The following is a 24,449-nucleotide window of genomic DNA, read 5'->3' on the forward strand; positions in this document are numbered from 1 at the left end:
TTAACAATTACGAAAATTAATCACCCCTTTTAATTCTTGCAAATTTGTAATATTTAACCATGTTCATGCAATTTAGATTATGAAAATAATAAGAGGCTCGTGATACCACTGTTAGGTTATGATACATATGACAATTCATAAATCATGCGGAAAAACCATAAGGCCAGGAAAACATATTATTTACACATAATCATTTAGCATAGTTAAGATGCATACTCTTTGTTGCGTGCCTTCCCTAGCTGCGCCCGAACCGAACAAGAACAAGTCTTTAGGACTCCAAGTGTCGTCCCTCCGTAGATAGTCCACAGCACGTCCGGATCCGCCTTAAGATTGACCAACTAGAATCGCCCTTAAGGCACTACTTATTTTCGGCTAAATGGGCAAGAGTTATGGCTGATTTTTTGCTTAAAAATCCTAGCTTTGAATACTTGAAAACTTGTGTATAAATAATGACCCTAGGCCCTTATTTATAGAGGTATGGAAAAGGAATTGGAATCCTATTAGGATACTAATTTATTTAATTAGAATCCTGCTAGGACTCTATTTAAATAAACTTTATCTAATAGGTTTAGGATTTAATCTTTTATCGAATCCCGATAGCTTTAGGATTCGCACACGAGCATCGCACGAGCACCGTACACCCGCGCAGGCCTTGCGGCCCACGCTGAGCGCACAGCGCTCGGCCCATGCTACTGTCCGCGCGCGCCCATGGCTTCGGCTGGGCCTGGCTTGCGCTGGGCCTGGTCGAGGCTTTGGCGTGTGTTAGTGATGCGTGTGGCTTGTTGGGCGAGGGCCTGGCTTCGTGCTGGGCCTTCGTCTAGCGAGCCTCGTCCGATGCTAATTCGTACGATACGCTTCCGATTAAATTCCCGATTCCGGAATTTATTTCCGATACGAACAATATTTAATATTTCCGATTCCGGAATTAATTTCCGTTTCGAACAAATATTTAATATTTCCGTTTCCGGAATTATTTTCCGATTCCGATAATATTTCCGTTTCTGACAATATTTCCGTTTCCAGCAATATTTCCGATTCCGGCAATATTTCCATTTCCGATAATATTTTCCGATACGTACCATGTTTCCGTTTCCGGCAACATCTACGACTTGGATAATATTTATATTTCCGATACGATCCATATTTCCGTTTCCGGCAATATCATCGTTTCCGGAGTATTCATTTCTTGCCTGTGACGATCTCAGCTCCCACTGAAACCAAGATCCGTCGATTCCGAATATCCATAGATGGAGTATTTAATGCCATTAAATACTTGATCCGTTTACGTACTATTTGTGTGACCCTACGGGTTCAGTCAAGAGTAAGCTGTGGATTAATATCATTAATTCCACTTGAACTGAAGCGGCCTCTAGCTAGGCATTCAGCTCACTTGATCTCACTGAATTATTAACTTGTTAATTAATACTGAACCGCATTTATTAGACTTAACATTGAATGCATACTTGGACCAAGGGCATTATTTCCTTCAGTGTGTTACTCGGAATCCTAAGGCTACCGGGATTCGTAATATGATTAAATCTAATCCTAATAGATAAAGTTTGTTTAATTAGAGTCCTAGTAGGATTAATTAAATAGATTTGTATTCTAATAGGATTACAATTCCTTTCCATAAACTCTATAAATAGGTGCCTAGGGTCACATATTTACATCGAGAATTGAAGTATTCAAAGGTAAGATTTTGGAACAAAATCAGCCAAACACTTGTAGCCTATTAGCTGAAAATTATTGGAACCTTAAGGGCGATTCTAGTTGGTCAAGCTTAAGGCGGATCCGGACGTGCTGTGGACTATCTACGGAGGGACGACACTTGGAGTCCTAAAGAGTTGTTCTTATTCGGTTCGGGCGCAGCTAGGGAGGGCACGCTACAAAGTGTATGCATCTGAATTATGCTAAATGATTATGTGTAAATAATATGTTTCCTGGCATTAAGGTTTTCCGCATGATTTATGTTTTGTCATATGTATCATAACCTAACAGTGGTATCACGAGCCTCTTATTATTTTCATAATCTAAATTGCATATAACATGGTTAAATTTTACAAATTTGCAAGGAATTAAAGGGGATAAGAAAAAAACTCGGCAATTCTCTCATTCAATAACGCAATTCTCTGAAAATCTTTCAAACCCTAAATCTTCTTCCTCAATTTTCATCAATCTTCAATCTCCTTCCAAAACCCTAATCACAAAACTCACGATTCACATGTAATCGAAAAACAAAATTAATAAGAAGAACAAAAAAGCAAGACAGAAGAGGAATGAAATCAGGGAATTGAAGCTGCTATAGTTGGAGTTTGCTACGAAATCTACGAAATTGAAGGTTTAATCATCCGAGTTGGTATGTTTCGAATTTGGTTTTGGGCGTTTTTATGGTTTGTTGATGTGCCCATTACACACTCTCTAATCAGAATTCATCAATAAAATTAGTTATTTTTGAGGCTGGATTTTTAATTGCAATTCGGGGCTCATTTTCGCTTGAAGGTTTGTTTTGAATTTTTAATCTGATTGATTTCTTCATGAAAATTTTAATTCAGTGTTGTTTTTGTTCAATTTGGTAATGAATTTTTGTGGGCATTTGTTTGAAATGGAATATGTATGTTACGGTTCATAAAATCTAAGATGAGTTTGTTTGATAGCTTGTTGATTTTCTGTCCTTAAATTGCTCTTTCCAAAAATTAATCGACTGTGAATTGCTATGCTCAAGTCCTTGAACTTCAATTTCCTAATGTGTTTTCCATAGAGCGGAACAAGATATAAGGTTAACATTCTGTCTTTCTTGATGATATTATCTGTAATTCTGTAGATTATAATATTTTTTATCTTTGATCTCTCGTACTTCTGTATTTTCTGGTGTGTTTTTCCTCCTGAATAGACATAGAACTTGCAGCTAGTCTTGCTCGGTTAATATTGGTCTTGCTACTATCTATAGCTGTTGTAATTTGTTAGATTATTATATGCTTGCAGTTATCTACCTAAATTTGTGATGCAAGTCCCCAGTGTGGTACGTGTCATTATCGAAGTATATTCCATTGGCCATCTTTATTGTCCTCCTCCTTGCTGCCTTGTTCATCAACAATTACTTCCGCCTTGTTATCTTTTATTGTCTGTTCAGCTAGATTTGTTGCATATATGCAGGCATGGTGTATCTGCATTGGAGTTTGATAATCAGGTATGATATGAACCAGTAAAATCTCAGTCGTTACTTAAGTTCTGGCTAATGATCTATGACTGAAAATATCATTATCATTCTCTACATTAGTTCTATGCATTCCGTGAATCATGTTCACGGAGCTAGAGTTGTCCTGTTTTGCAGTGTAAATTAGTTTGTCGGAATAATGTTCATTAATTGTTAACCATGCTGGATAAAGACAATGGCTTCTTTCCCAATCCTGTGCGAGTCTCTACTCAAATAGGTCATACCAATGCCTCTTGATGCAAGAAGACCTAAGAAAAACCTCACACACCTCATTTCAGTGTGATGGAAAAGAAAAATATTACTCAAATGAAAGATATTTCTTAACCTTCTCATTACTTTGTCTTTATAGTGACTCTGTAGTTGGAGACGACTCATTCACCTATTCTTACGTTTTTTCCTATCTCTTATAGGACCACCAGTACTAAATTCTCCTATACTTATTTCAGAAGAACTACTAAATCTACAGCCATCTATGGATGTCGTCGCTGAAGATCCATCCATTAACATGTTCTACTTGTGATAATTTTTTCTTCTCTTGCTTGCTTGTTGGTCTCTCACATCATGTATGTGTTTGTTAACTTGTTTGTACTGCGAGAAGGAAAATCTGCCTATCTAGGTGTTTGCTTGAGACGATCTTTTCTTGAATGGAAACCTTTACTTGTGTTCTTGTGGATCAGTATGCGTATTGGTATGAAGAATTTCATGTATTATGTTACCCTGATATGTTTCTTTGTACTTTCCACAGGATAATAAACAGAAGATCGTTGATTTTCTTTCTTCCCATCCAAGAGTTACGAAGGTTAACTATGCTGGGCTTCCTGATCATCTTGGATGGTCTTTGCATTATTCCCAGGTGTTTTAAACGTGCTACAATGCATGGTACAGCCTGATATGATACTCTATATGCTAGCGTTTTATATTTCTGCCTCAAGATAAAAAGATTTGCATACTTGTTGCAGGCAAAAGGTGCAGGATCTGTGCTTAGTTTTCTAACCGGTTCTACGGCTCTTTCAAAACACATTGTGGAGAAAACCAAGTATTTCAGCATTACTGTCAGTTTTGGTAATTTTACTCACTCATATTTAGCTAGAAACTAAATTATCTGTGAGGGATTTAACATTTCTTGAATCCCGCTGCATAATTTGGCATCTTTGGTTTTTTGGGTGTCCATAAATGAGCACTTATATAAACCTGTAACTTGATATAAGTCATTTTAGCTAACTAATGTTAGTTTCTTAACTTGGAATGTTAGTTTCTGCATAAGGAAGTGTGAAATCACTTATAAGCTTGCCTTGCTTCATGTCGCATGCTTCCATACCAGCTGCAGTTCGTGAAGCTAGAGGTTTGACCGAAGATCTTGTCCGCATTTCAGTCGGCATCGAGGATGCGAATGATCTAATTGCTGATCTGGATCATGCCCTGAAAACAGGACATGTTTGGAAAATTTATGTTATTTTAACTGTGAATATTCCAATTAAAGTACAATATTCCAATTGATGACTAATAAATAATTGTACACGAGATTAATATTACTGAAATATTGATCAGTTTGAAAATTGTCCGTCCTATTTTCAGGTGAAATTAATCAGTAGCACCAAGGTAAACAAAGGAAAATAAAAATAATTCTTATAGTGATTGTCATTATTGGAATAGCTACAGGCCTACAGCTGATGTACTCATGTACTGTATATGGAGGTGGAAGTGTCGAAAAAATGGTATTCCTCCCTTTTAACTCATTTGTACTGCACTATTTTGAAACTTGATTTCTGGCTATATTCTCTGAAAGGACATTGTTGTTGTAGTAATGATGAGATTTTAAAGCAAGGATATGCTATTGCAAAACTCAAAACCTAAAGATGGAACTAGTAAAGTGGAAGTTGTAGATTTACCAGTGTTCGGATTGGAAAAGTTGGCAATCGCGACAGACAATTTTCAGGAAATTAACAAGCTTGAGCAAGGTGGTTTTGGCACATTATACAAGGTAACTGCAAAAAAGTGAAGGGACACTTTTTTTAGTTTTTACTTAAATGATGTTCATTTTGTGTGCGGGTGATTAGCAGGAACTGACAATCTGAAGATAATATGTTTGATTGCAGGGAAAATTAGAAGATGGACTGCATGGACAGAGAAAATAGGTAAATCTTCCTCGTCCCTTGCATTATTATAACTAGTCCACTGTGACCCCAATCGGCTAAGGTTTACCTGTAAATTAACGTAGGCTAGGGTAGAGAAACATCAGAAACATCAAAGTTGATCAAAGAATAAGTAAAAAAACAAATATCATCCCTCTCCTTGACTAAGACAAGATTATTTGTAGTTTCAGTCATATTTTCCTCGCATTTCATCACTTACACATTGTGGACTCCAGAACGACAACAGTACACTTTAAATATGATGAACTGTTTGCATCATATCATCTTGCTCTAGGTTTGCGTATCAAGGAAAACGTATTGGAGTATGCTGCATTGCTGAATGCTGAAAATTGTTCAAACTTGAGCATTAGGCCCGTATAACTAAAAAATACAATTTGTTCAAAGATGTGGTTGCGTTCCATGAATAGCATATTGTTCTGCTCTCACATTATTATATATAATCAATCGAATATCTGAAATGTCTGCTCCTTGCATCGTATACAGGTTACCAAAACTGAGACCAGCTCAACATATAGCTTCCTAAGGCAAGAAGGATGTTACTATTCAAACTTCACAGGCTGGATCAGAAATGCAAAATTAGGTTGAAGCCGCTACACATCAGTTTTAGATATTTGGTGCAAATTTTCATATTTTTTGTTCAAGAACAAGGAATATTTAGATTTAACTCTTAGTATAGAACAAGTTATTTGATCTTATTAGTTTGGTTGTTTTGACTCATTGAAATTGTTTATTAATTATAATACATATTTTGTGATTGATTACGTTTAATCTAAATTTAGTGTATTATTCTGTATACTTTTTATGATTTTGAATAAATTGCAGGTTATAAATATTTTTCATATTAACGACAAAATATATTTATTTTATATAGTCACATTAACGTCAAGATATTTTGTCGTTGTTGGACTATAACTAAAATCATTGTGCCAATATGATTCTCTTTTTACGTCAACTTTGTTGGTCGTTATTTGTCGTTTCTTCGACATCATTGAATACATAATAACGACGAACGATCATTTTGTCGTTATAAAATAACGACAAACAATAATTTTGTCGTTAATAAGTAACGACAAACAATAATTTCGTCGTGTAAAATTCACGACGAACGTTGACGTTAATGCTATTAACGTCGGAAGCTATTACGACAAAACTAACGACGAACAAAGTTCGTCGTTAAAGGTTTTAACGACAACATTTTGGACTTATAACGACGAAAAAGTTCGTCGTTATAAACCCTTTTTCTAGTAGTGGTGGATTACGATGAAACCTTTTCACCAGTTGCAATGCTAAAGTCTATTCGGATAATGTTAGCAATCGCTGCATATTACGATTACGAAATATGGCAGATGGATGTCAAAACCGCTTTCTTAAACGGAGTTTTAACAGAAACTGTGTGTATGACACAACCTGAGGGTTTTGAGGATACAAAGAATGCTAAAAAGGTATGCAAGCTGAAGAAATCAATCTACGGATTGAAGCAAGCATCCAGGAGCTGGAATATACGTTTTGATGAAGCAGTCAGTGACTTTGGTTTCATCAAGAACGCAGACGAATCATGTGTATACAAGAGGTCAGTGGGAGCAAAATTTCTTTTCTAGTATTATATGTCGACGACATATTACTTATCGGAAATGACATTCCTATGTTGAACTCTGTCAAGATTTGGCTTAGGAAATGTTTTTCGATGAAGGATCTAGGAGAAGCACAGTATTGGGCATCAAGATTTACAGAGATAGATCTAAAAGAATGATTGGACTTAGTCAAAGAACTTATATCAATAAGGTGCTTGAAAGGTTCAAGATGGCAGACTCCAAGCGAGGCTACCTACCCATGTCTCATGGAATGACTCTAAGCAAGACTCAGTGCCCAAAAACACTTGATGACCGTAGACGAATGAGTGGGATTCCATATGCATCATTGATTGGTTCAATAATGTATGCTATGATATGTACACGCCCGGATGTTGCGTACGCACTCAGTGCTACGAGCAGATACCAGTCAGACCCAGGAGAGGCACATTGGACTGCTGCCAAGAATATTCTGAAGTACCTGAAAAGGCACAAAGATGACTTCCTGGTCTATGGTGGAGATGATGAATTAATTGTTAAAGGCTATACGGACGCAAGTTTCAAACCGACAAAGATGATTTCAGATCACAGTTTGGGTTTGTCTTCTGCCTCAACGGAGGTGCAGTAAGCTGGAAAAGTGCTAAGCAAAGCACCATTGCGGATTCTACAACTGAAGCGGAGTACATTGCTGCACATGAAACAGCAAAGGAAGCTATATGGATAAGGAAGTTCATAGGTGAACTTGGTGTAGTCCCCTCCATTAAAGGAATAATAGCCCTATATTGTGATAATAACGGAGCTATTGCACAGGCAAAGGAGCCTAGACACCACCAAAGAGTCAAGCATGTACTTCGTAGATTTCACCTTCTACGAGAGTTCGTTGAAAGAAAAGAAGTCGAGATAAGCAAGATTGGAACTGATGACAACATCTCAGATCCATTTCCTAAACCTCTGCCGCAGGCGAAGCACAACTCGCACACTGCAGCTATGGGAATCAAGCATATTGGAGAATGGCTTTGATGTCCTTGTTTAATGTTTTAAAGTTTTAGAGTTTAATACTTTGTAAAACATTATTGGTTAATCATTCACAATAAATGAATATAATTCATTTTCCATTTAATTTGTGGTTTATTAAATGATGAGTCCCTTCAATTTGACGAAATATTCAAGATAGACTGTCAGGACCAGTCCTGTGACTAAGAAATGTCTATCAAGTGAACTTGAATGTCAAAAGTTTAAAATGGTCCCTGGTCGGAGCTTTCTATAAAGATGGACGCATAGAAAACGTTAGACGACTAGAATGCAAGATGACTAGTAGTTCTGTTTCTTGAACTATGTGGACATGGCAATGTCATAATCATTTGCATAGATACTTACTTTGGGAAGACTAGTATCGGACAGACCTATGAAACTTCATTGTAAGAGATGAAAATCTGTCATAAGTAAATTTCATTAAAATTATTAGACACTAAATCCTCAATACCTGAGTGATTTGAGATTACTTGTTTGAGAACTGCTTACTTTGACGTTGACCAACCGTCGCACCGTAAAAGGAGGCTATAAAGGCAACGGTCAGGTAATCACCTATCAAACGAAGTCTAATCTCAAGATCGCAAGATTGGGATTGTCCTCCCATAAATCGGGATGAGATGCTTAAAAGTTGTACAAGGCCACTCGGAGAGCTAGAAACTGTAAAATGCATGAATGTGCTCAGATGAATCATAGGCTATGATTATCTGTTTATTTGATCAGTTGAACTCTGAAACCGAGAAACACCTCTGGACGTAATAAAGATGACAACTCTTACCTTATGTTCAAGAGCAAGCATCGAGCGACAAAGGAATTAGGAAATGCACACTTGTCCCTAAGGACAAGTTGGAGACTGAAGGAAATAATGCCCTTGGTCCAAGTATGCATATAATGATAAGTCTAATAAATGCGGTTCAGTATTAATTAACAAGTTAATAATTCAGTGAGATCAAGTGAGCTGAATGCCTAGCTAGAGGCCGCTTCAGTTCAAGTGGAATTAATGATATTAATCCACAGCTTACTCTTGACTGAACCCGTAGGGTCACACAAATAGTACGTAAACTGATCAAGTATTTAATGGCATTAAATACTCCATCTATGGATATTCGGAATCGACGGATCTTGGTTTCAGTGGGAGCTGAGATCGTCAAAGACAAGCAAGTGAATACTCCGGAAACGATGATATTGCCGGAAACGGAAATATGGATCGTATCGGAAATATAAATATTATCCAAGTCGTATAAATATTATCGGAAATATAAATATTATCTACGTAGATGTTGCCGGAAACGGAAATATGGATCGTATCGGAAATATAAATATTATCCAAGTCATATAAATATTATCGGAAATATAAATATTATCTACGTAGATGTTGCCGGAAACGGAAACATGGTACGTATCGGAAAATATTATTGAAAATGGAAATATTGCCGGAATCGGAAATATTGTCGGAAACGGAAATATTGTCAGAATCGGAAATATTATCGAAATCGGAAAATAATTTCGGAAACGGAAATATTAAATATTTTTTCAAAACGGAAATTAATTCCGGAATCGGAATTATTAAATATTGTTCGTATCGGAAATGAATTCCGGAATCGAGAATTTAATCGGAAGCGTATCGTACGAATTAGCATCGGACGAGGCCTGCCAGACGAAGGCCCAGCACGAAGTCGGGCCATCGCCCAGCAAGCCAAAGCGCAAACACACGCCAAAGCCAAGACCAGGCCCAGCGCGAAGGCCAGGCCCAGCCAAGGCCTTGGGCGCGCGCGCATGCGGAGCAAGGGGCTGCGACGAGTGGGCCGTGCGCTGTGCGTGGGCCGTAAGGCCTGCGTGCGGTGCATTGCTACTCGTGTGTGTTACTCGGAATCCTAAGGTTACCGGGATTCGTAATATGATTAAATCTAATCCTAATAGATAAAGTTTGTTTAATTATAGTCCTAGTAGGATTATAATTAAATAGATTTGTATTCTAATAGGATTACAATTCCTTTCCATAAACTCTATAAATAGGTGCCTAGGGTCACCTATTTACATCGAGAATTGAAGTATTCAAAGGTAAGATTTTGGCATTAAGGTTTTCCGCATGATTTATGTTTTGTCATAGGTATCATAACCTAACAATCCATACTCATAATAATCCCAACATGCTTGTTCAACCAATAATTCACATGATCGTTCACCAAAACAAATTTGAATCCACATAACATAATTCACATCAACAACAATCATGTAATGTCCTTGACAAATGGTGGTCGCCCTAGGCTTGTACGTACCTTGAATACCTAAGCGTAGGGGCCACTTTGCGAAACGAGCACTCACTTAGAAATCACCTCCTATCATCAAAATAATGAAACTTAAATTATTTCCATGTTCATTAAATTTCCAGCAACTTTATAAAATATAAAACCTTGTTAAAAATTAGAATTCGGTCGTTCTTTAATAAAATAATCGTCTCAATTTGCAAAACTAATCCCTAGTATGAAAACATACTTTTTCCACCCTTAAAATCAATAAAAATTAACACTTTAGACCTTTTTATAAATCTGAAAAATATAATTGATTATCATAATTAAATTCATCACCTAATTATGCTAATCAATTGACCCATTAGGTCTAGGTTAAAACCCTAACTTGAAATTCCCAATAAACCAATTTAACATCATAAAAATCAATTCTTTATTAAATAAACGAATCGGAAAATTCATGCTTTAATAATTAAAACAAGCCTCATGAATCATAACATATAAATCCTCAAAGTACGGTGTTCATAACCGATTCCCAACATTTTAATTATTCAAAACAATAATAATAATATAATTTAAAATACGGAATTGAAATAGAATAGGTAAGGAAGAATAGGATTATACCAATCCGGCCTACAGCACGGAATTGAAGAACCACGAATTATTGTGATTGGGCGAAAAAGATTGAACAACGAACGAACAAAACACACACACACACTCGATGTGTGTGCGCGCGGCGGGCGTACGAAGGCACAGCAGCGCTGGGCGCGCGGGACGAGGGGCAGGCACAGCGCGCTGGGCGCGAGAGAGTGATTAGAGGGCGAGAGGGAGTGCTGGGCGCTGGCGCGCGAGAGAGAGTGAGGGAGTGATGTGCTGGCGCGCGACCCATATTCGGTTGGACCCGATCCATTTATAAGGGTCTGGGTCCAAAAAAAGTAGACCCTGTGGATCTGGGGCGGATCTGGGTCTTTGTTCAATGGGGCGGGTCTGGATCTGGGTCCAAGAATTAAAGATCCAGATCCATTCCAGATCCGACCCACATACCCATATATATATAATTTTTTTAAAAAAAATTATTAAAATTTAAATATGATTCAATTTTTACGTGCTAAACTTTATTCAGTTCTTATGATGTTAAACTATTTAAATATTGTTTGACGTGACATATAAATAATAGTATTAGAAACTTTAAATACTTATTGTCTATAAATTTGAGGGACATATAAATTAATAATATTAGAAACTTTAAATACGTTAAGAAAATGAGGGACAATTTTTTTTGGAAAACAAATACACTTAGACCCATTTAGGACCCAGATCCGACCCTAGACCCATTAGACCCAGTGGATCTGGGTCTGATTTTTTTGGATCCAACGGATCTGGGTCGGATCTGAATCCACCTCTTAAAAAGCGAGTCTGGGTCTAGATCCTGTCGGACCCGGTCCAGATCCGACTCATTGCCATCCCTATTCACGAGCCTTTATGCGATTGAGTAGTAGGCGTTCATGGTTCCAAACAATATCATATGACCCCATATACATGATACATCCCAAAAATATCTAGGTTTTGAAACTATATCCTGGAAATCTCAGGAAATGGTCTGATTATGTGTACGTATATAACCTTCAATTTTGACTCCAAACAACTTACGCGAGAAAAAATTTATTCAAATCAGAGTAGATAGGAAACTAGAAAGACAAATTAGAGCATAAACTAAAAAAATTAGATCAGACCGGACTAAATAATGAAGAGTAGATAATCAAAGTAAATAGGGATAGAGAGAGTATGTTACACACGTAAAAGGACATGACTAACCGCGACTTTGCATGCATTGACTTTAATTACAAAAAGGGCAATTAATATTAGAATGAGTGAGTTACTACGTACTTTACTTACTCTCTTTCTTTCTCAGCGTCACAGTAATTTAAGTCATCATTTTAGCCTTTTAGGATACTACTTGGTTGCTTCTCAACACCAACCATGAACCTTCACAGGCCCGGCCATAAGGAGGTCCGGTCGGATCTCCAGCACAGGGCCCAAAAATTCGGGGGCCCAAAAAATAATAAAGACTGTTGGACTAAAACTGAAAAAAAATAAAAAAAAAATCTACTTCTCTTTCCCTTCCCCGTAACTTCCTAAAACAATTTCCAACAATGACGCCTCTTCAAATTCTCTCTCCTTTCCAATTCCCATGGTGATTTCCAAAAATGGGTCAATTAATTCCCTTAATAATAATCAGCTCTCCACGACTCAACCATTCCTCTTCTCGCTCCATGACTCTCACTTTCTCTCTCTGCCGTTCAAGCCTTTCTCTACCAGGTAATTTTCTTATGCTAAAACCTCGAGATTTGATTTTTGTTGTTGTTGTTGTTGTTGTTGTTGTGCTTGATTGTAATTTTTCGATTTCAATTTTCAGTTAGGGTTTTGAAATCGAGTGGTTCTTTCAAGAAAATCGAGTAGTTCTTTCAATTTTCGGTTATGGTTTTGAAAATCGAGTGGTTATTTTGATGGATTTGGAACTCTCAGGAGGAATGAACGCGGTGGAATTTGGCCAATTAGGTAGGGTTTATTGAAGATTTTGGGTTTAATTTATCCATTTGATTGTTGTTGTTACTGGGTAATTTGTAGAGTTTAATTGCAAATTGAAAGCATGCATGGAGTAATTTGTTAATATTTAATAGTTATATTATCTTTACTAATATAACTTGTACTCCGTATTATATTTTTGTAAATATTCCGTAGCAATATTTTGTGAATAGTCAAAGCCGTTAGCATATCCTGTTAGTATATCATGGCTTGATTGGCTTGATTAGCTTGATTGATTCCTTGATTTAATTAAGGAATCAAATCAAAACAATATTACCTTAGCTTGTATATAAGTATTTGACTGCAAATGAATAAAGGCACGGAAATATCTTCTAATAATATTGTTCATCTATTATCACCCATTAATTCATAAAAAAAAATACCTATAAGTAGTTCAATGAATAAATTTTCATATATTAGATATGTTTCAAGAGGGGAAGTTCGATATTTCTTATTGCAAGTAATCGACAGTTTGTCAATGAATGTAAAGAGGGCCTCATATGAACTTTAGTTATACGCTCAGCACAGGGCCACCAAATCGCCGGAGCCGGCCCTGAACCTTCATTTATAGATTTATTTAATAGTTGACTGACTTCGTATCCCACTCTCATTTTCTCTTTTCTATATAAATATAAACCCCTTGTAATTAAACTATTTACGATCGATAAAACTACTAAATTCAATATTTTCAAAATCTAGCCTCTCATTGTTTCTTCTCTTTCCATATCCTAAACTCCAATCATTTAAACTTCAGTTAAGCTAATTTTTAAGTTTTTATTCCCAGTTTAAATGGCTGCTAAACGGCTTGCTCCTGATATCGAAACCGATGCTAAACTTCATACCGAAAAAAGGCTGAAATCCATGCCTTCTTTTGCATCGTATGTAATTTCATTTTGGATTTTGAATTATTTAGACTTTATTCTCGTCGCCTTCTTCATGTCCAAATTACAAATTCTTTCAAAAAAAATTGATACTTTTTTTTTCCCTGTTATAATATATTTTTATTGACCTTAATACTCCGTATATAAGTTTATCAAGAGCTTAAATTTTGATAAATTAACTTATTTTAATTATATTTTATTTATGATAAACATTTAACTAATTGTTGTTGAGGAGGATTTGCAGAGATAATAAACAAAAATGTTGTTGGATTTTGCAGTGTGATTGGAGAAGTAATGATGGCGAGGTCTTTCCAATCTTTCGTCACTTCATTTGAGCCTATGCTTAGGCGTGTGGTATGACCTGGTCCTCGATCTCAATTCATTTTGCAATATACTACGTATATTTAGTTTATTCACTACTTAATTAATGTAACTTTTTAAATGTATATATATACTTTGTACATTATATTTCCATGCACTTAAAATCAGTAATCACTTTGATAATAATACAATTTGGACACTAGTTACTACTACCTTACTACTTACTAGTAACATGAAACCTAAATCAGAATAGATATTGGCCGGGTTTTTAATTACTGTACATTCATTAAATCGAGTGTTTATGCACACAATGCGTATGTGACACATGTACATTTTATATGAATATTGCAATTTTATTATTTACCTAGATAAAGTAGAAACATTTATATGTAGTTGTTTAATTGATTTGATTTTTTTTCTACGAATAGATGATTTTACTTTCTTTTTTTCATTTAAACACACTTTAAACGATTGTAAGGGTATATTATGTACTACTTCCTATTCACAAGGGTACACCAAAAAGTCCAATAACTAATACTTATTCGGTGCCATTGTTAGTTTTCAATTTTTGATCTTTGATTTAGTAAGTCATAATGATTTAGATTGAATTATGAACTACAAAATAAAGATATTTTTTTTGGGTTTTTATTTTGTAAAAAAAACAAAAAACGATAGTGAACAACCTTTAGTCATGTGTTCCCTTGTACAATTAGAAACATAAAGAATTAAGTCTGTTGTACAAATGTCAAATGCTTAGAAGGAATAAATGTTTCCGGTGACGTGAAATAAACATCTTTATAAGACCATAATTAAAAACGTCAAAGGGTTACACAAGTTGTACGTAAATTTATCAATGATTAAACTTACATATATAGGCTGATATTTGTACTGACTCAATCTTAATTAATTAATTAATTAGGTGAATGAAGAAGTGGAACGAGGAATCCAAAGAACAATGCGCAACATGAGTAGGTCTCCTTCACTACGAATCCAAGCTCCACAACCAGCATACATGAAATTAATGTTTGCAAACAATAATTTGCCAACAATATTTACATGCAACAAAATATCAGACATCAATGGAGAACCACTAAAACTTCAACTAGTAGAACAAATAGGCGAACAAATCACACAAAAGAAACTACCACACCATGTGAAGGTTGAAATAGTAGTCATCGATGGTGATTTTCCGTCGACGGACCGTGAAATATGGACCGTGGATGAGTTTGATAAGAGTATCATCAAACCAAGATCAGGAAGACGACCACTCATTGCAAAAGATGTCAACTACACTATTAAGAATGGGGGTGACGGTGTAACGGTAGCCGAACTCGAGTTTACCGATAACTCTAGCTGGATTCGGAGCCGGAGATTCAAACTTGGTGCTAGAGTCATTGGTGGTATCTCAAATGGTGATAGAATACTTGAAGCTTTAACTCACCCTTTCATTGTCAAAGACCAACGTGGTGAAGGTTAGTTCACTTTTGTTTTCACATATTTCATTTTGATAATGCATGTTTTATTACATTTAACATATATATTACCTAAAATATATAGTTTTTGGCCTGTTACCTTTCTTTTGGACTAGAAATTTTTGGACTCAACTCAACTTATTAGATTTGAATTCAACTGAACTTATTCGAAATGTACTATAAATTATGTGTCAATCTAAACTTGTATCATTCTTCTATGTAGTATTATATTCCATATTTGATAGATCAACTTTCCATTTGTGTCTAGTTATTTTTCTTCTACTTTTCCGTTTATACTTTTTATTTCTTAATTAATGTTCAATATACCATGAATCAATAAAAAGATAGGAATACGCGTGGAATCGATATAAATTGACGTCTCTATCTATCTATAAATTTATCAAAAGGTGAATATAATATAATTAGATAATAATGTGACATAAAATGTTCTACCAATTCATCTTTGGAGAGAAGAAATAATATAAGTTGTTGGAGTTTGAGGGAGCTCATTTTGTACAAGCTCAAGCCACGTCAGCTGCGTTATTCATAGGAATGACTCAAACATTAACAGGTTAATCTATGTAGGTAAGGTGTTGGTTCTGTAAGATATTGTGAATTTCCGTGCATTAGAGCGTATTTTATTAAATAAATATATAGGAATAACAATTATGAGTATTAATTGAATCAGGTAAAGTAATATGACTAGAAGTTTAATGTATAACAAATATCCTAAGAGAATTCTATCTCTATCCGGTTCAATAAGGTGTTCTTCTTTCCAACTTAGAAAAATTCTTCCTAAAAGTCCTATGGCCCATGTTGCTCTACGTGCTCAAATTGTGATTGGTGAAAACAAGTGTAGTATTAGTTGGGTGGCTATTATTGGCGACACTCTCTAAAGGGATAATATGTACTACCTCCGTTTCAGAAGGTTCTTTACGCTTTGAAAAATGTGTCCAAAGTATAAAAATTTTGACCGTAATTCTCACCATTATATACATCAAAACGTTGCATGTAAGATCTTGTTAGATTGGTCTCGGGATGTATTTTCAGAATATCAAATTTTTATAATTTTTTCACATACGAAATTGGATATATTATTAGTTAAATATTGCATTAGAGTCCGTGCAAATAATAACTGTAAAGATCTTTTTGAAACGGAGGTAGTATGAACATGAAATGAATTCACATCTACTACGAAATTATCAAGGTTTAATTAGTGAAAAGGAGTTGTGCTTTTGACGAGAATGATGCTCATATATTTGGCCTCTTTCGGAAGACTTGTTCTTATTAACACTCGTTGACTTCATTATATATATTTAATTTTGTCATACTTGGATGCCTTTAATTTGTGGTTCTTGTCTTTCTAATTCTATCAATAATATCCGTATAAGTTTTAAGAATGGTCCCAATCATGAAAAAATACTATTCCCTCCATTTTTTTTAATATATGATAATACGAATATATACACAGTAGTACAATTTTAAAGGTGGTAACTAATTAATTAATCAACATAGGTTCGCGCGTGCTCGAGCCCAAGAATTGTAGTTTCCTTGGGCAGTGGCTTAATTAAGAGGTGTCGTCTTACATATATAGCTAAACTGGCTAACCTAATATATGTGTTAGTTCAATAGGGTAGTTCTTCTTATAGATTACCTTCTAAAACCAAAGTATAATCATTTATTACATTACTAGTTTTCTACGAATTACTCCCTGCGTTCCTAAATAAGTGTCACTTTTACATTTTTGGCGTTCCCTTATAAGTGTCACATTTCTATTTTTGAACATGTACTTTTCCCACTTTTCTATAAATCATAATTACTTTTCCTTACACATTCTACACTTTTCCACTTTTCAATCCCCACATACACTTTTATTTATACTTTATTCAATTAAACAATTATCTACTTTATCATTTTCCCAAAAAAAACATTCTCAATCATTAACTCTTACACACTTTACACTTTTCTTAAGCACCGTGCCGAGGCCCAAAAGTGACACTTATTTAGAAACGGAGGGAGTATTAAATTGAATGACATTTAATTAATTGTGACCATACTCAATGGTGTGGCAGTTGATCGAGTTAGAGGTGAGCGACGTAGTATGTGGTATGAATGTACATATAATTGTTTAATACCACGTAATTGTTAAACAGTTTTTTACAAAAATTTGTATAATAAATTTTCTAAACATATTAATGTGTCAATCGATACGTATTATTAATAATTTATTTTGCTTAATTATATTTATAATTAACATTAAGGGTGATAGACATCAAATTAATGTTTTCCATTTTATCTGACACTTAAAAAAGATTTAGAGATTCACTAATATGATGCTTGTATAATTCTTAATGTTATTAGAAAATAATTATCATTGATGTTAAATATTTTGCCCACAACCATTTGCAGTATACAGGAAACATTATCCACCAACGCTTGAAGATGAAGTATGGCGCCTAGAGAAGATTGGAAAAGATGGAAAATTCCACAAAAGACTTGCGCAAGCTGGTATTCAAACTGTCCAAGGTTTCTTAAAATTGTCTGCTATCGACCCTACTAAGCTCAAGAAGGTAATTAATTAAATAATAAATCCTATTTTCTTCCATATTTTCCTATTTAGAGAGAATTGAAGTCAATTTTAAAGATAATCGGCACTAGAAAAATGCAAATAAAGATATGGCTTGAATTATTGTGTATATTGACAAAAAAAACAGATACTAGGTGGGAAAAAAGGCGGAATGACGGACAAAATGTGGGAGTCGATATTGAAGCATGCAAAAACGTGCAACATTGGCAACAAACAATACATATGTCATGGATCAAACTATGCAATAACTTTGGATGCTACTTGTAATATTGTTAGTATCAACATTGATGGAGATTTATACTCCACTCCAGATTTCATATCTCGTATTAAGGTATCAAATTGTCGTCATTTCTGTTTTATTCAATCATCTAATTTATCGCAATTGTATACTACTTAATTTGACTTAAACACCATGCCTTAATTGTTACTAACAATTTGTTAGCATTAAGAACGTACATATTTACGGAGTAGTACGTACGTTATGGGTGAATTTGTAAATGTTAATTACGTCAATTTAATAAGATATTGTACGTTTGACATATATGTTCAGAATGAGACAATTGATGAGTTGGTGAAGAACGCGTATGAAAATTGGGATTCCTTGCAAGAATTGGACATACCAGTCAATCAGTCTTCTTTGCAACTATTTCAAGGTGAGCAACTTAATTATGATCTAAACCTCTACTTGATATTTTTTTTTTTTTTAAGAATTTAGTCAACTACCAAGCTTATTATTATCTTAATAAAGGAATACTACATAATAATATTTGATTGTATATACGGGACAAATTTGGCAATTACTATCTACTGTATGTATCAGCCACTCTGATCACATATTGTCTAGAGAAAAAAGTTGTTGGTAAAATTGGACGGAATATGACATCATATTGTGTGCATTAGCGATAACTTGCTCCGAATTAATCAGTTTAAGTGAATTATCGATAACTTAGTTTACAAAATAATTGGTATTTCAATTTTCTTTTATGTTTTTAATTAATTACTTAATATCAACTTAAATAATTTTATGACGTCAAACGTTGACTTAGATAGTTACGTTCTAGGTAGTAAGTGACAAAACGACTACTAGTTTTGGTAGTAATTGATAATTTCTTATATACGGAGTACATATATATTAGACGCATAACTTCAAACATCAATAACTCCCTATTTTAATTATTTATCTATAATTTTTAATTGATTTATCACATACCAGTCGGAGTAATTATTTAGTATGTGTAAAATAATTCTCATGGATTTATTGTATTTACATTTTCCATATAGGTAATAATGTGGCAGAGTGCAGCAATACTCAGGAATGTGTTATGCCATACGATATAGTAGTTGGTGGACTTAATGAAATAGAGGGTGGTGATATGATCATCAACGGCATGGAATTTGGAAATTGGAATATGCTCTGAAGGGTTCATTATATAGCAACTTGTAAATAATTTATTCAATTTGTAGTTTGTACATAAATAAACTTCACTTCTTTTAATTTATTGTATTATAGGATACCCTCCCCTCGAGTGGAGTACTCTTTACTCTTTAGTCGTCTCTAGTATTAACGAGATTTCAAATTTCAGCTTGAACATCTTTGTATATTTAATTGATTATTGTAATTAAGTGTAGCATTCCTTATATATTATTAATGAAATTTTTAGCTTTTCGTCGTTAAGAAATTGTCTTTTATATAAGTCAAGTGATGATCCTAGTCATTGCATGTATTTTGAGATATTTTTTTCAAATTCGGTGAAGTATAAATATATAATATAATCTTCATTGTATATCGTTTTGAGTATAAATTAGTATTGGTTAAATATCGGTTATCATATTTCGAGTTACGTTACGAAGTCGATATATACTTGAAAATAAAAACGTTGGCTAAAACCTCGTTGGATTAGGAACTTTCGGAACAAGCGTGAAGTACTCTATTCAACCTTTTCCAAACAGATGTATATACGCATGATCTGATTAAATGGAAAAACATTGTTACGTTAGTATTTCCTATGAAGTTAACAAGGGAATTTACTTCCCATGAAATAAAATTAATACCCAAAGGAACTAAATATGTAATATCTCCGTTTCATAAAGATCTTTACAGTTACTATTTGCATAAATATTAAGACAAAAGTAGAAAAGTTGGTTGAATATGATAAAATATGGATAAAGTAAGATAAACGTGTAAAAATGTAGGTGAATGTAAGGAAAAAAAATGAATAAAGTAAGATAAAGTGAGTGAAAAATTGTAAATATTGTGGCTTAAGAAAGATAAGGTGGTAAATTTTCATGTCCAAATATAGAATAAAGCAAGGTGTAAACAACATTATAAAATGAACTAAAACGGAAAGTATAAAGACTATTTTGAAACAGATGTAGTATTATAACAATGTCTTTTCCCTTTTCTAATTACTTTGGAGTCACAAAATTGCGCTGCGGTGGTTAAACTTTTACATTATGAATAAAGGGTCATGAGTTCAAGCATTGATACAATATCAAGTCATGAACCAATTGGGGTTGGCATGAGTGGTTAAGGGTTTCTTGCTCCTTAATCAAGATCTTGGGTTCAAGTCTTGGGTATGGAAAAAACCTCAGCTGAGAGGGATGCTGCCCAACGGGGTACCCGTATGAAATTCCGTGAGAATTAGTCCATTAGCCGAAGGTGGTGGGAACTCCTCGTAGTAAAACCCCAAAAAAAAGTCATGATGATACATATAGAGATGACATGTACTTCACTTTGTAGTCTCAATCAACACAAACAGAGAATTAGCTATATTTGGGATTTTCAATCCCAAATTCAACTCTTTATCCCTCCTATCAAGCAACCCAACCATTATTGAATAGACTTAGTTCCTCCAAAAATAATAAAATCTGTGGTTATTCATTACGGTTATACGCTATGATGAGAAAGCATGATAATTAATTTTATAGTAGTATAGTGTTTTAATAAGTCAGTCAAAGTCTGAACTAAATTTATGTCTTGGTTTGGTGATTAAGGTCGATTGAAGGCCTATGTTGCGTAAGTCGGATTCCCCTTTCCTGCTTGTTGCGGGAACCTTTTTACAAAAGCTTTTGTGTAAGATCGTCTAACGGTTAGACCACCTTTTTGGTACTAACTAAACTAGTGTAAAACATAACTAATTGAATAACAAAATAGTTAAGGTATAAATACAAATAGTTAAATTTATTAGTCGAATAGTTATTTTTTTCGAACAAACTTATTAATAACTAAAACTCATAAAATCTTAACTAATTGATCTCATTTGCTTAACTAATAAGTTTCATTGTTTAACTAATTGATTCAGTGCTTAACTAATAGGTTTGATTGCATAACTACTTGGTTTCGTTGCTTAACTAATTGAATTTCAAACTTAACTAATTGGTTTCCGCGGTTGACTAATTAGTTAAAGTGCATACATAAAAGTGGTCTAACCGTTAGACCGTCTTTCCTAAAAGTTTGTAACCTTTTTAAAGGCAATGAGGTAACGATAGATGAAGACTAAAAGATATCCTTACCAAAACTCTTGTTTTGGACATTTCCTAATCATGTGACAACTACGTTAAGATATTGTTATTTGAATAATAGCTACAAGCCTACAAGTCATTGTTCTTAGTTCTTACATGCACTGATGCACATTCCTGTTGACAAAAAAAATGAAACAATTTCAGAAGACACGTTTACAAGCACAGAGACTTGTGCATTAGCATGACTACTTTCATGAGCTATATAAACTCGTCAATATTTTCACAAACTTGATTATCATTACCATTTAAAGAAGAAATTGGATAATCACTTCCATTAAAAACAGCAGTAGCGTTGTTTGAGACGTCGTATACTACAACATCTTTGACACTTTCTTCACCCTGAATGTTTTTCAAACTTTGCAGCACTTGTTCCATACAAGGCCTTGTTTCACTGGTAGCTTGCAGGCATTTAAAACTGAGGTCTGCCACGGCAATTACCTGCTCCCTCACCTTGCAATTCTTCTTAACCTTTAGCTTCGGATCAATGAATCCGCTCCAATCACGTTTCAGTATCCTGTTAATAGCTAAATGCGACAAATTAATCTCTTGGCGATTTCTGTTTCTGTCAACTGCAGGCTTTCCTGATATAATTTCGGCTAAAACTACTCCAAAACTGTAAACATCACTTTTATTTGTCAACTGATAACATTGCTGATACTCTGGATCAACATAACCAGGGCTTCCTTGTGGTGTGGTTGATACATGGGACACGTCCAAGGGGAAGAGACGCGAAAGCCCAAAATCTGCTACTTTGACAGAGCAGTTAATATCAAGCAAGATGTTCTTTGTTTTGACATCACGGTGGATAATATCAGAGGAATGTAGGTAGACTAATGCACTAGCGGTTTCTATTGCAATCCTTAGCCTAATAGGCCATGGAAGTGATCTGAGTTTCGCTTTGTGTCCATGCAGATGGTCTGCAAGGGTGCCATTTGGGACATATTCGTATACAAGCACCAGTTCAGGGCTGCTACGGATGGTACATCCATAAAGCTTTACCAAATGCTTATGATCTAACCGAGTTAGGATCTCAAGCTCGTTCATGAATTGAACAACTTGTTTGTCCTGCTTCTCGTAGAGTCGCTTAACTGCAACTTCTCGTCCATCATCCAATATTCCTACTCATCCAAGAAAATTACACACAAAAAAAATTCAAATTAAGTAACAAATTAAATTAAACACATAATTGTTCTTTAATATTCTGAGTCACATACCGTGGTACACAGTCCCAAAGCCTCCTTTACCAAGTTCTTTACAAGGGTCAAAGCCGTTTGTGGCTTGTTGAAGCTCCATATAAGAGAACAATTGAGCTCCAAAATACGAACTTTTCTCTTCAAGGATTGTTGGTAATGACGGAGGGATCTTCTGTGAGGGCAAGGGTGATGAAGAATGATAATCTTTTTTACTTCGTACAAAGACAAACACTGTGATCATGATGAAGAGTAAGCCAGCTGCTGCTCCAACTCCTGTCCCGGAACCATATTAACTCAAGTCAGTATTCAGGGGAGAAATAATGAAATATGATTTGGTTCAGTTCCATGGAAAGTACACAAAACACAGTGTTACAGAAGCAAAAAAAAAGAAATCAGTAGTTCAAGGCGGTAGTATATGAAACTGTCACCTATTCCAACCTTAGCTTCCAGGTTCATGCCTTTACCTGCAATGTTCAATCATGAAAAGTAACAGCACATTAATGAACTGAACTGAACTGAAGTCTGTAGACTGATTACACCGACTTACACGAATCATTCATTATATCTAACGAATTGCAGATAAAATTAACTTCAACATTAGCCAATCTTTTCTTTCTCATACCACAATAAAAAATACACAAGGGTTTAAGTTCTTTTGAAACTGTAACTTTAAGTGACTTACTTCAGAGAGAAATGTTTAGAATGAAATTAAAGGGAGATAAAAGTCATACTTGGTGTTTGAGCAATTAGCTGAGGACAGACTGTGGGATATGATCCACTTTGGCAAAAGCAAATTGATTGACCCAAACTCATATTGTATCCACAACATCCACCTGAGATGTAACAATCCTGGCATTGACCTTGATCAATCACCCATTTGACCTCAAACCCTCTCTTTAAAACATCCCCAATTCTTGATGAAGGATGAAAAACCAAGTCTTCATACGCGTTTCTAAAGACAGGAACGTATAGCTTGATGCCACAAATATCTCCAAGCTCATGCTCCCAGCTATCCGTAATCACAAGGAAAGAAAGGCGATTAAGGTAACTTCCTTTACAATCAAAGCTAAAAGGCGCACCACCAAGATGTTTTAACTCAGGACAATCATAGTACAAAGAAGCATTTCTAACATTAGAAGTGTAGTTGAAGAGGTCCAAATCCAACGTTGTGTTATACAATAAGTGCCCTGGTTGAGGGCATTCACCTTGGGAAAATCCTTCGCTTACTATCCTTAATGTGCTGGTGTTGTAATTGATACTGAGTACATTGTACATCCGAGACATGATTTTGATTTTGAGATTACTTCTGTGACAAGAAAGATTAAAACCTGGATGTCCACAGTATTCAGGACGTCCATTACCCCAAAAAGGATAAGAGATTTTAAAACTGGATTTCCCACAAGTAGTGCTGGTGTTAAAAATGCAGGCTTCATATTGTGAGCCACGATAATGTTGTAATGAAAAAGAAGGATCAACATTATTGTAAAGGATAATGAAGAAAATAGATTTAATGAGATTTAGAAGATGCATAACAATCTATCTGAAGAATTTCAATCAAATTGCTATTATTATGATTACTATATAACATATACTAGTACGGACATTTTGCTGGCTGAGTCCTGTTGTGATGGGTTGCACGTTTAAGAAATAATGGCAAAAGTTCTTTAATTTGAT

The 24,449-nt window shown here is 34.8% G+C and overlaps 2 protein-coding genes and 1 long non-coding RNA gene across 3 annotated transcripts; 2 read left to right on the top strand and 1 right to left on the bottom strand.

Moving 5' to 3' along the window:
* Positions 1-5,021: 5,021 nt before the first annotated feature.
* LOC130460678 (uncharacterized) lies at positions 5,022-5,985 on the top strand. The gene is made up of 3 exons (XR_008920656.1): positions 5,022-5,195; positions 5,311-5,349; positions 5,851-5,985. It is a non-coding gene; the product is annotated as an uncharacterized lncRNA (long non-coding RNA).
* A 7,449-nt stretch (positions 5,986-13,434) lies between these two features.
* On the top strand, positions 13,435-19,739 carry LOC110804509 (protein SAR DEFICIENT 1). The gene is made up of 7 exons (XM_022010103.2): positions 13,435-13,677; positions 13,959-14,034; positions 14,921-15,473; positions 17,883-18,043; positions 18,188-18,391; positions 18,611-18,713; positions 19,342-19,739. The coding sequence occupies exons 1-7, from the start codon at positions 13,589-13,591 to the stop codon at positions 19,476-19,478; spliced, it is 1,323 nt and encodes a 440-aa protein (XP_021865795.1). The 5' UTR covers positions 13,435-13,588; the 3' UTR covers positions 19,479-19,739.
* Positions 19,740-21,704: 1,965 nt separating this feature from the next.
* On the bottom strand, positions 21,705-24,305 carry LOC110804514 (LEAF RUST 10 DISEASE-RESISTANCE LOCUS RECEPTOR-LIKE PROTEIN KINASE-like 1.2). Its single transcript, XM_022010107.2, has 4 exons — positions 23,507-24,305; positions 23,204-23,239; positions 22,797-23,048; positions 21,705-22,700 (listed from the first exon to the last, which is right to left on the bottom strand). Exons 1-4 carry the CDS (start codon positions 24,303-24,305, stop codon positions 21,781-21,783), a joined length of 2,007 nt encoding a protein of 668 aa, XP_021865799.1. The 3' UTR covers positions 21,705-21,780.
* Between the last annotated feature and the right edge of the window lie 144 nt (positions 24,306-24,449).

Source organism: Spinacia oleracea, chromosome 5 (assembly GCF_020520425.1).
Source record: "Spinacia oleracea cultivar Varoflay chromosome 5, BTI_SOV_V1, whole genome shotgun sequence".
Lineage (NCBI taxonomy): Eukaryota > Viridiplantae > Streptophyta > Magnoliopsida > Caryophyllales > Amaranthaceae > Spinacia > Spinacia oleracea.